The sequence below is a fragment of the Oncorhynchus mykiss genome, chromosome 23 (assembly GCF_057628025.1).
Source record: "Oncorhynchus mykiss isolate SJ-2025 chromosome 23, ASM5762802v1, whole genome shotgun sequence".
In the NCBI taxonomy this organism is placed as follows: domain Eukaryota; kingdom Metazoa; phylum Chordata; class Actinopteri; order Salmoniformes; family Salmonidae; genus Oncorhynchus; species Oncorhynchus mykiss.
Window position 1 is genome coordinate 9,549,028 of NC_143044.1, and position 11,757 is coordinate 9,560,784.

At 42.7% G+C, this 11,757-nt stretch overlaps 1 protein-coding gene across 1 annotated transcript; it reads left to right on the forward strand.

Annotated features, from left to right (window-relative positions):
• The first annotated feature begins 482 nt into the window (after positions 1-482).
• LOC110502398 (fibroblast growth factor 8) lies at positions 483-7,204 on the forward strand. The gene is made up of 5 exons (XM_021580389.3): positions 483-1,374; positions 1,473-1,509; positions 2,531-2,711; positions 4,627-4,733; positions 5,943-7,204. Exons 1-5 carry the CDS (start codon positions 1,343-1,345, stop codon positions 6,225-6,227), a joined length of 642 nt encoding a protein of 213 aa, XP_021436064.1. The 5' UTR covers positions 483-1,342; the 3' UTR covers positions 6,228-7,204.
• The last annotated feature ends 4,553 nt before the right edge of the window (positions 7,205-11,757 follow it).

Genomic DNA, 11,757 nt, shown 5'->3' on the forward strand with positions numbered 1-11,757 from the left:
TTATTGTTTCAATTATGGATTCTATCTTGAAGTAGGCTACTGGAGATTAATGCAGCTCCCTTTATCAAATGCAGGGAGGGGGTGTTTTAAAAACGCTAATCGCCTGTAATCCTGTTATTATGTCAGTCTCTCACTTTTCTCAGGCAATACACAAGATACGCATTTTACAAGTCTGTACTCATCCCAGTGACACATCTGTTTCATCCTTAAAACGAAAAACCGGCCAAATCTGTAGCCATAATGTAGCTGTAAACTAAAGCAAAATCATTTGCATTGATGATATGCGGTCATTGTACTAAAATAGATTGCAAATTTGTGTTTGAATTTTTCTCTTTCATTTGGAATAGATTTTAATATATGTTAAATTACCAGGAACGTTCCGTTAACTTGTTATTTCATTAATTCCTTCGGTAATTCGGTAATTCGGCGCAGAAGCGTCATTGCGCACTGGGTATGTTAAGACTCCTCCTGCTTCTCCTCGCAAGTGTTGACTTTTCCTCAGGTGAATATATGTTTTAAATGCAGGGGGAGGGGGGTGGCTTTTGTTCTGCAGAAAAAGGGGGCTTGTTCCTCGCAGATCGTCCTTCCATTTTAACCAGGGGTGTGAGTGCGAACAAGGGGTTGACATTGGAGCCTGCGATGGGAGGAGAGGAGGGGAGACTGGAGAGTCGCCAGTCCTGCACTACCGATCAATGAGGCAACATCACCCGTTCTGAACGCAAGGGACGCGCACGTTATCCACCACCGAGAAGCCCGATATATAAACTCTCTACAACCGGCTAAACTGGAAGATAGCTACTGAGGATTCTCTGAAGGAATTACAAAGAGATAAATATTACAGCGAATGAACTGTCATCTTCATTGGCATAGGATGACCTTGTTTGCTTTTGCAATTGTATTCTTATTATTAGAAAACTCACCAGCGCTTTTGACAAAACTTGAATGCACCTTTTCTAAGTGCACTTAATCGTTGGTAAACTAGAGGGCCGCCTGACCGACAGACAGACACTTATCAATAATCATTCATCATTGTTATCAATGATCATTTTCAGTTTAGCATTTCACTGTCAAGGTTGACGATAATTCGTGAGCCCTCCGTCTTTTCAAAACAGGCTATGGACATTTATTTGACGTGAAATGTAACCCATTTTTTACAACGACAAAAAAAATAACCACGTCCTCCAGCCTTGGTCGTTTGGGATTTTAATGAAGTCTTTGAAGAGCAAGGATTGCAACCGAAACCAGTGTTTCACAAAGCCTATCTTTACCAAATAACCTCGATTTTGAAACACTGCAAGCCCTGTCAGCTGCATTTATCGAAGGAACAATCAACACAATCAACATGCGACGCCTCCCATCCCAGTTGAGTTATCTGTGAGTATTTCCTGCAACTCTCAATTCTCCTTCTGTTGATTAATGTGTGATTTACGTGCCCTAATGTATAATAACTCATTTATGTTTCTCTTTTTCAGGTTCCTACACTTCTTTGCATTCTGCTACTATGCTCAGGTATGTCCATATGCATGTGATTTGAAATGTAACATTTATTTTAATGATTGATTATGATTTTAAATATCTCCCGCGTTTTCGATTCATTTACCAATAATTTACAAACGGTTCAGTCTCAGTGGATTTATTCATTATTGGATAAAACTGTAAATCTCATTGGACGACATGTCGTTATTTTAGCATCTTGAAAATTCGTAGAACATCAAATGTAAATTGTTAAAACATATGGTTTCTGGGACTGAAAGCACGGGGTAATAATAGCGAGCAGTGAGGGAGAGAGAGGTGATGGATCGTCATATCATTTGTGATATAACATATCAGCTGGGCCCCAAGGCGCAAGGGGCAGCGGGCGCGCTGCATGCCGCCCGCGTCACAGCTTGGCAGGTATCTTGCGAACATACTTCCCTCGCGCAGGATGCGTGGGCACAGAAGGGGCATCGCGTGGGGAAAGGCAAGTCTGAAAAATCTATTGGGGTTCAAATATTAGGGCCAGAAGTTTCCATCATTGTTCCTTAGCTGTCGTTTCTTGAAACAGACACGAGGGCGTATGGCTAAGTGTCAAATAGGGACACGTTTAATATAGTCATTAATATGCCCACTTGCTCCATTTTATTGTGAGTGAAATATTAAACATTTATTATGTATAGCCTATTTGATATTTTAGACATGTTAGTATCTATCTAACACCACGCTATCTGCCTACACTCACTTTTACGCACACGCTGTTGCACCTTGCGCCCACTTTTTCAGTTCAAGGTTTTCCTACATTACAAATGATGCATACATCATTTAAGGAACTGTTGGCCTTGGCATTAGGATTAAATCATTATGGTCTATTGCATTTTATCAAGTGATGCGTTATTAGGCCTAAAGAAAAATGGAAACATATTTCCAAATTGGCTTCTTTTGGTTTTAGAGCAAAATTAGGATATTGTTGCTTAAAACATAGGCAACTGTAAAAGCCTACTTTGAGGCCATTTTTTTCAAAATACTGATTGTGATGACATTTAATTTCTGACAGGTAACCAATCAGTCCTCGCCTAATTTCACGCAGCATGTAAGCGAACAGAGCAAGGTGACGGACCGTGTGAGCCGCAGGTTAATTCGGACCTACCAGCTTTACAGCCGAACCAGCGGGAAGCACGTACAGGTTCTGCCCAACAAGAAGATCAACGCCATGGCAGACGATGGAGACGTATACGGTAAGCCCAATAAACAAACTTTGTGTACTTGTTTCAAGTTCCTCACACTTTTTCTCAGTTTTAACTAGCCAAAATGCATTAAGTTTAAAACTCTAAACTAACTTACTAAAATTAACGTAGGCCCTATGAATATAACAGTGGTGGGCTATGCATATAGGCATATAGGGTCTAAAGGCCCATGTTCTTTGTATTACAATCATGTGCAAGAACCCACTGGGTAAAATCTGGTTGGATCATCATTTCAACCCCAAAAAATCTATGTGATGACGTTGAATCAACGTGAAAAACGAATCAATGTAAGGGCATTTCATATATTTTTCACCCAACTTTTAACATAAATCCAATGACATGGTGACATTTTAGTTGATTTCACGTTGACAACTCAACTAAATGTAGGCCTAAATACAAACTAGACATTGAACTGACATCTATGCACAGTGGGAGGTTAGTAACCCAATACAGCGACTACATTAAACATAAGTTGTTTTTCTCTATTTTTTACGGTAAATAACACGCCACGGTATCTATCAGGTATTGTTGAGATGAGGCCGCGGACCTCAAATTTAAATTGGATTGAATATTGTGCTGAAGGTGATTCTCCAGAGAAATGCATGCCTGGAAGAGCCATTATAAATAATTTTACCTTAACATTCTGAACATTTCCTGCATAGCTCTCTCTCTCTCTTTACTCTGACCAGCTTACTAAGAAAAATAGACCGCGGTGAAATTCCAACTAGCCCGCTTGCATTTTACGTTTCCCTTGGACAGCCAGGCTACATTTATCTAATCATCTTTGCATATTCACAAAGATGGATATTTTGTTTAGACTTGGAATTTCTATTTTAAAATAAAACGTTTTATTTTTTTATTGCCATTGAATGGTTTTAGAATTAAATATAATTTGGCAGCAAACTGGACCTTTGGCTCTGTGTGTATCCTGTCTAATGTGGTTTATTGAGTGTGTGTGTGTGTTTGTGGTTTGCACCAGGGGGTGTGGAGGTGCTCCGGTCACCTGTGCCAGTGGCACCTTTACCCTGGTAGCAGCTTGCATGTGTGGGTCTGCAGCTGTGGCTTTTATTGTTTAGTCCAACCATCTGATTATAACTGTAACTCAATGACCACAGTGTGCACGAATCAAAGAGGGGTTAGAATCTCTAATAAGGGACATACATGTGGCTAACATTTTGAAATGTCCGTAGTCCTATTTGTTGAATTCTGATCTGTTTTAACAAGAATAGAGGCTGAGCAGTAAAACTACCAGATGCACCATGGGTTATTTATTTCTCCCAATGTTGGTCTATGAATGTGTGTGTCATCGTCATGTAGGTAGGGGGGTGCTAATAACAACTGTTTGTAAGCCTATGAAAAGTTGATTTATAACGGCTTTGTCGACATGGCGTGCCTCCGTGGAAGGCCACAACAACATAGATAAACACATTTGAGTTTGATAAACCCACGCCTCCTTATTTTACAACCATAGAAGCAGTTGTGAGACTTACAGTACACATAGACACATAGATAAACCATTGAACACACTTCTGTTTATGTGTTTTCTTTCTTCTGATTCCAAGCGTGATCTATGAATGTGGTGCTTATGTGTGAAGTGAGTAGAAATGTAAAGTTTTTTATTTATTTTTAAGTTGATAGTCCTTCCAGGATGGCCTCTTCAGTTTTCAAAGAATTGTGGTACACATGTTTTTGTCATTCTGCAAGAATTTAAGCTTGCGTAAATCCTCAGGAATGGTCCCCACAGGTTTTGTGCGTGTGTGTGTGTGTGTGTGTGTGTGTCTGATGATATATAGAGTTTTCTCGTATAAAAGTATAAACTGAATCAACCAAACGATGTCTTCGAGTAACGTGCCATTACTAATAGTGGCAACGCCTGGTTGATAACAAAACTCCTTTGTTTCCTCAGCCAAACTCGTCGTAGAGACGGACACGTTTGGAAGTCGCGTGCGGATCAAAGGAGCAGAGACAGGACTCTACATCTGCATGAACAAGAGGGGGAAGCTGGTCGGAAAGGTAGAGAGAACAGTTCCTCTGAGCACTCCACTGAGGGTTATGATCATTTTCCATTGGCTCAGGCTTTCGAGGTTCTTCGTCGGTGGTTCCGCTGTTTGATTATATTGTAGAACTGTTTGGGGGTTCTAAGACCAGTGGATTTTGTATGGCCAGTCTGCAACAGTTCTTACCATAGTTCAGTGTGGCCGTGGTTCTGTTTGTTGGTTCTCTAGAGCTAGGCTCCAGAACCGTCCACCTCTGGTAGGTTCTGCATGTGAGAGGGGTCGTTGTATGTTGTTGGAAGTCTCCTCCTCTGTGTAACGTGTTGTGGGTCCGAGGGTGTCTCTGCTCCTCTCTCGCTGTGCTGGCTAATAAACAGGGCTGCCATCTCCGCCCCCCCACAGAACCCTGCCAGGTGCACCATCTGCCCTGAGCTGCCTCTCTCTGCCATACCGGCCCAGCAACAGCCTGTGTGTGTGTGTGTGTGTGTGTGTGTGTGTTTAAATTACTATGTGTATATTTGTGTATTTTGCACTTGCTAGCTGGCTGCATGAATGCTAGATTTATTTTTAACAGCCCATTTTGTCCATCTAGGTTGAGCTCGTTGAGCTAAGTTACTGTTGCCGGTGTGTGACGTGTCACAGTCCAGTGGATTTTGGGCTGGAGGGGTTGTGGGAGGACGCAGGGCCTAGCTACTGCTCACAATACAAGAGCACAAACTCCCTTCGCTCTCACTGTAGAAGCCAGCAGGAAAATAAAAAATCCACCCTGTCGGACCATTTCTCAAAACGTAGAGATAGATAGAATGGATGCTAGTCAACCATGTATTTGATTGTACCGAAGGGAGACTAGTCTAGTTTATCCACACATGAAGCTGATAAAGAATTTGAACTCCTGAGGTATTTCTCCTATGATGGTGTCTTAGGCTGCTGACCCGTGAGTGGTCCTTGGTGCACTGCCTGCGTCTCTGTGTTTACTGAGGGGGGAGACTCATCGCTTACTGTCATCCCCCCTCTCTGATCTGGGCCTGTAATGGTTGTAGCATATGCTTCATGTGTGTGGGGAGGGCTGCACGCATGTGTATTTGTGTGTGTGTGTGCAGGGACATACTGTTCGGGGTAGCCTTCATACATCTGATATTTTCCATCTGTAAATCTTCATTGAAAGCTCCTTCAGAACCTCAGACTGACCTGGTATGTATGTGTGTGTGTGCGTGTTTGTCTTTCACAGAGAAATGGGCAAGGCCACGACTGCATCTTCTCAGAGATTGTCCTGGAGAATAACTACACGGCGCTGAGGAACGCACGCTACGAGGGCTGGTACATGGGTTTCACTAGACGTGGACGCCCTCGGAAAGGCTCGCGAACGCGGCAGCACCAACGCGAGGTCCATTTTATGAAACGATTGCCTCTGGGATCCCATCCCACCCATCCGGCCCAGCACAAGCCCTTTGACTTCGTCCACTACCCCTTCAGCCCCAGGACTAAACGCACACGCTTCTCAGCCGAACGCTGAGGGGGGTCAGAGAGGGAGGAAAAGAGGAGGAGGAAAAACTGACTGAAGCTGAAATGAACTCCTCTGTCCAAAACCTCTAGAGACATTCTTTTTTTGTACTGAACATTACTATATCTAACATGTAGTTTTTACAATTTTTTTCAGAAAGTAAAGAAAACAGAAACAAATAAGAAGTCTATTTTTGTACTTGAGACTTTTAGTACTGACCTATGTTAAGTTGTTTCTAGATGCACATAACTCATCGGACATTTGGGGTGCTGACCTTTCTTCGTAGAGAGTGGACTTTTTATCATCTCTGTAATTTAGGTTGTGTTTTTACTTTTGTTTGACGGTTCAGAGTTGTTTGGACTCACACTTGCTGCTCCAAGAGACTTGAAGGGCCCTGATCGACCGCACTGCCAGAATATGCTGTGTTCAGCGACACATACAGTACACCCCCACCCCACATACGCACACATTACACACACACACACACACACACACACACACACACACACACACACACACACACACACACACACACACACACACACACACACACACACACACACACACACACAAAGCATAAATGCTGCGTTCAGGAGCTCAGTATTGGGTAATGTCGCGTTCAGTCTTACACACAGCCACGGCACCTCTGCTTTGAACACTGTGGTGTGCCCCTGCTACGTCTGGAATTCTATACAGACAAACACAGTTAAAGCAAACAGAGCTTTAAGGACACACAATGGAACATGTGGCAGCTACATTGATAATCACAGGTTTCTTGCTATAGTTCTAACTAAATTAGAGGTGTAAAAATGCATCGACATGTAGGAAACTCCCTTTGATTTTGTTGCCCTTTGGTTTGTCTGTTTTTATACATATATAAATCTATTTTTATTTGAGGATGTGTGCAAATAATTTTAATGACGGGATATTTATTTAAAATGTGTAATAAATGTACATTAGAATACTGATATTAAACTCTTGTTGGTTAAGTGGTTGTTGTACACTCATTGAACCGCCTTGGAAAGTGGAAGTGTCATTAAGCACACACTGGAGATGGCTTAAGTCACTCCACGCGCACACGCACAGGTCACTTGGATCACAAAAGCATTCTGATGATACGTAACACAGAAGGTCATCCCTTCCCAGCCTTCAAACCCTTTATGCATACATCTACAACCCTTGAACTCTGTTGTTAACAGAGATGTCTTTCTATTTGCAGTTTCTCTGAGTTGATCTTAGAAATGTCAACTTTAAAGTGGGAAATGTTTTCGTCCTCCAACCATGCAGTAGACAAATATCTATCTGTAATGTTTGATAAAGAGATTCCCTCCTGCTTCGCTCTGTTTGAAATGCTACTCTTATCCCCCTAGAAGGCCAAGCAGCAGTCTATAGCAAGCAGTGTAAGACTACAGCAGGTCACTGATGTTGGAGCCCTTTAGCATATAGAAGAAGTGTGTTGGTCTTCTTCTGCTTGGTCCTCCTGAGATGATATCAATCTGTTTGTTTAAGGCTTTGGTTTCTCCAGGTTCAGTAACTGTCTCAGAGATGATAGCAATGTGTTTGTTTAAGGCTTTGGTTTCTCCAGGTTCAGTAACTGTCTGTGTCTCTTTGTGTGCAGACGGCTGTTTTTCTTTCATCTCACTCCTTTAACACCTCAGGGCTTAATCTGATTGGACAGCCCCGTTGTGTGTGTTTATAATCTGATTGGACAGCCCCGGTGTGTGTGTGTGTTTGTTTGTGGACGGTGTCCTCATGGGTGGAGAGCTGTGCTGAGTGAGGGAGGTTGGGTTCTGACAACTCCTTGGCCACAGTGTCTCCAGGGATTCATTTCTTTCCAAGATGTCTTCTGAACCCTTCTGCTTCTCTTGCTCCCCCATATCAGACTAAGCAGAACTATCTTGCTACAGAAGGGTCTCTTGATGCAGCTCTGCATGGCAGAACAAGACCTGGTGATGCATCTCTGTAAAAACCCCACACATATCAGAATGAGGGGCAGCCAAGCGCAGCAGGCAGCTATTCAGTATCTTGATATGGCCACTGTGTGTTACAGGGACCACCTACCGACGGTGTAGAATCTTCGAAAAATGAACAGAAAATGACGTCCGGTATTCTGGTTAGAGGCCCTCGGTTGCACTCGGCCGTCCATCGTTCTGGTGTGTGTTCTACTTAAGGCATAGTAAGGCCTTCTGGTTGAGCTCTGTATGCCAGAGCAAAGTCTAATTATGGAACTCAGTGAAGAGCAGCATGGCAGGCTTCACTGGCAATTTATACTTCAAGGAGTCTGTTCATTGTAGATTCAAATTGGTAATGTCCCTTCTTTGAAAGTCCAGAGCATTTATGTATATGATTCTGGGGAGTCGGGATTGCCTAGTGGTTAGAGCATTGGACTAGTAACCGAAAGGTTGCAAGTTCAAATCCCGGAGCTGACAAGGTACAAATCTGTTGTTCTCCCCCTGAACAGGCAGTTAACCCCCTGTTCCTAGGCCGTCATTGGAAATAAGAATTTGTTCTTAATTGACTTGCCTAAAGGTATAAAAACATACAACTATTTTTCAATGTTGACTGAATTCTGTTGTCTTGGGGAGGATCATTATCCCAAATGCCTTTTTTATTCTATGGTCATGATCTTACCCCCCCCCCCCCCACCCTTCCTTTCTTACTATATCTTACCGTATCTAACCTCACATCTTAATTGTTAAGTCAGTGCTTAGGAGTTGAAATGCTCTTCCATACTTGAAGACTGAATTAAAAGGTCTATTCACAAAACCTGACATTAATCTGATTGAGTCCTTCCATGATGGATTAACAGGGTTTCTGTCCCCCTGGGCTCTCTGTAGTGACTCCCTAGTCTGCCCACTCTGTTACAGCTCCGTGTTGGTCCTATGACTCTAAAGTCCCAGAAGACACTGGGGAAGGAGTACGTTGTGGGAAAAGTCGCACCTTCTGTGTAGCCTGTGAAGCCTTGCAAATGCAGAGCAATTCTGCTGCAGAAACAGGGGTTAAAATTGCTTTCTTTCGTTTTTTATTGAGCCACAACCATCGTCCTTCACCCCAGATAAACAAGAGCTACCTTCTTCATTTGCTTAGGGAGCAATTTAGCCCCACCCCCCCCGCTGAGACAGGAGAATAGCAGGGGTGAGCAAGGAGCACGACCCTGCCTCCCTATGCAGAACTGCTGCAAACTGATGCAAACTGCCCTGATAAAAAAACTCATAACATCTAAATATATCTTAATTTAAAAAAAGTAAAACTTTTGTGTGAGATCAAATACCACAAACTTTCCTTTATTATTTTCCTGATCAGGAGACTCATACTGAGGTCTCAGGTATGTTTACCATCTACTTTTCTCAATATAGAGAATATTACAAAAAACAACAGGAAAACCACAATAAGCAGCAATCAATGACCAAGTGGGTTTGAGGTTTCTGTGTGTTTGACACTGTCCAGAAATAGTGCACAGTTAACTCCCGTTTTCTTCATTTCATTCTTGGAGCCTAGAATACTAGTTGTATTGATTTTCCTTCCATGTGACAGAGATCCCCCTTAAATCCATGTCCCTATTCTTCCTTCAATGTTAGGGAAGAGCCAGCAGCCAAACCAAGCTGAATAATTGAAACGCAAACACTGATCAAAGTGGAGCTCCAACTCATACGTTTCATTTGTTTATATGGGCCTTACCGGGAGACCTGTTGACTTTTCCAATTGGAGCTGTAAACTTTTGTTTGTCCATGCATTTCCAAGACTGATTGTCAGAATGATCTGAACAATTACCAGTTAAATGTGTTTGCCTGCTCAGGGAGAGTCCCCCCTCTCTGCCTTAAAAAGATCAAAAGGGAATACCACCCCCCCCCCCCCCGCGTACCCCTCTGCTCCCCAGCTCTCTCCTCCCAACCTCTTCATTTCCTTTTAGCCATGTCAGTTCAGCTGGAGACCCGACCCATAAATGATTTTTTTTAGATGTCCCAGTGTTTGGGACATGGCCTTTCAGTGTGTGCAGCTTTCAACAGAGGACACGTCTCTAAGAAACGATCTGCATATTTCAGTGATGTGCCGTTATGCACAGCTGATCAAGGACTTTTGGGGCTGCCTGTTGTAACTGAAGGCTAGAGCACCCTTGTGATGTGAATGTGCACAAATGGATGCTAGTGACACGAAACTGTTGAGCTTTGCGACAGTTGAATGGTCGATATTAGTAGTAATTTCACCACTGTACAACTTTTGGTACTTTATTGCTTTTGGTGAATAACCTTCAATTCTGGACATAGATTAGAACTGCAGGTGAAAAGGAGCAATATTTTGCATGCAGAGAGATTTAACATATGTGGTTCTCACATGATTTACAATGCATACAAACTTGTCCAGAGAAAATAAAACACTTTGGAACATTTTTGAAACCATTGTCCTTGCATTATAAAGCCTTTTCCACAGTACTCTTTTTCACAGTATTCTAGTATTTCACAGCTGGCATCATCCCAAGAACCGCAGGTGCTTTTTGCTTAGAAACAGTATTCGTCAGATACATACAGAGAGTCAATGATATTGTTTTTTAAATCACAATGTTTTCTAAATCATAATGTTGATGTGGGATGTGGTTCCTATGGTCCTATAGTGGTTTGACCTGGTCACCTGAGTCTGACCTGGTCGCCATCCAGTTGTTGCAGGGAACTTGGTTTCAGTTCCGTCACCTCTCTATGAGCAACACAGTCACAACGCGGAATGAGCTAAGGTTACGCTGCCACTTTGGTCTAAATAGAAAGCGCCACCTAGAAGCTGCAAATCACACACCATGACCTCTGATCAAACAGCCTATCACATACCATAACCCTTGATCAAACGGGCCCATTGTGGCTGTAATAGAAAAACATGTCAGACAATGACAGCTTTAAATACTGACAAGATGGGGGTCCGCCAGCAATGACAAGAAGCTCGCCATACAAAAAAACCCCACAACAAAAACATCAGAGAGACTGGGTCAGTCAATATGCCTCAGCCCCTCAGAAGGACTGAGGGGCATTCCACAAGCCACAGAGCATGTCTGCTGCCGGGGAACTCATGCCCATGCCAGAATAGCCAATAGAAAACAGTGAAGACAAGGAGAAACAGCCAAAGAGGCCACCCGGCCAAGCAATGACGAGCTTAAACTCAGAGTTAGTAAATAAAGCTGCAGAATAAAACAAAACATTACAGCAGTTAGCTATAGAGCACTGTGGAAAGTGTGTGTAGGTTTTCAACACCTCAAAATGCCACAGTATAGCAAAGCAATACATGTAACTGTTGCTTATACTGTTGCAAATACAAGCAATATAATAATTGGAGAGTGAGACATTTAATTTCATATACCCTAGACTTTGCTATGTCCCCAACAGCCGGATGTTCCGATTTTCAGGATAAATGGAAAGAGCCTTTGACAGGACTTCCTTTGGACTTTAACAAGGCAACACTCCATCCTTATTAACGTTTACTGGATTGGTTGAACATGCAGAACAGAACTTCCCCGACAGTATTTTCCCCCCTGCTCGTCAAAACCAGTACGTAGGCGATC

Bases quoted from the DNA above. Each gene is read 5' to 3' on its own strand.
- LOC110502398 (XM_021580389.3), top strand. From the start codon at position 1,343: ATGCGACGCCTCCCATCCCAGTTGAGTTATCT. The intron at 1,375-1,472 runs GTGAGTATTTCC...TCTCTTTTTCAG, and splicing joins CCATCCCAGTTGAGTTATCT to GTTCCTACACTTCTTTGCAT. The intron at 1,510-2,530 runs GTATGTCCATAT...AATTTCTGACAG, and splicing joins CATTCTGCTACTATGCTCAG to GTAACCAATCAGTCCTCGCC.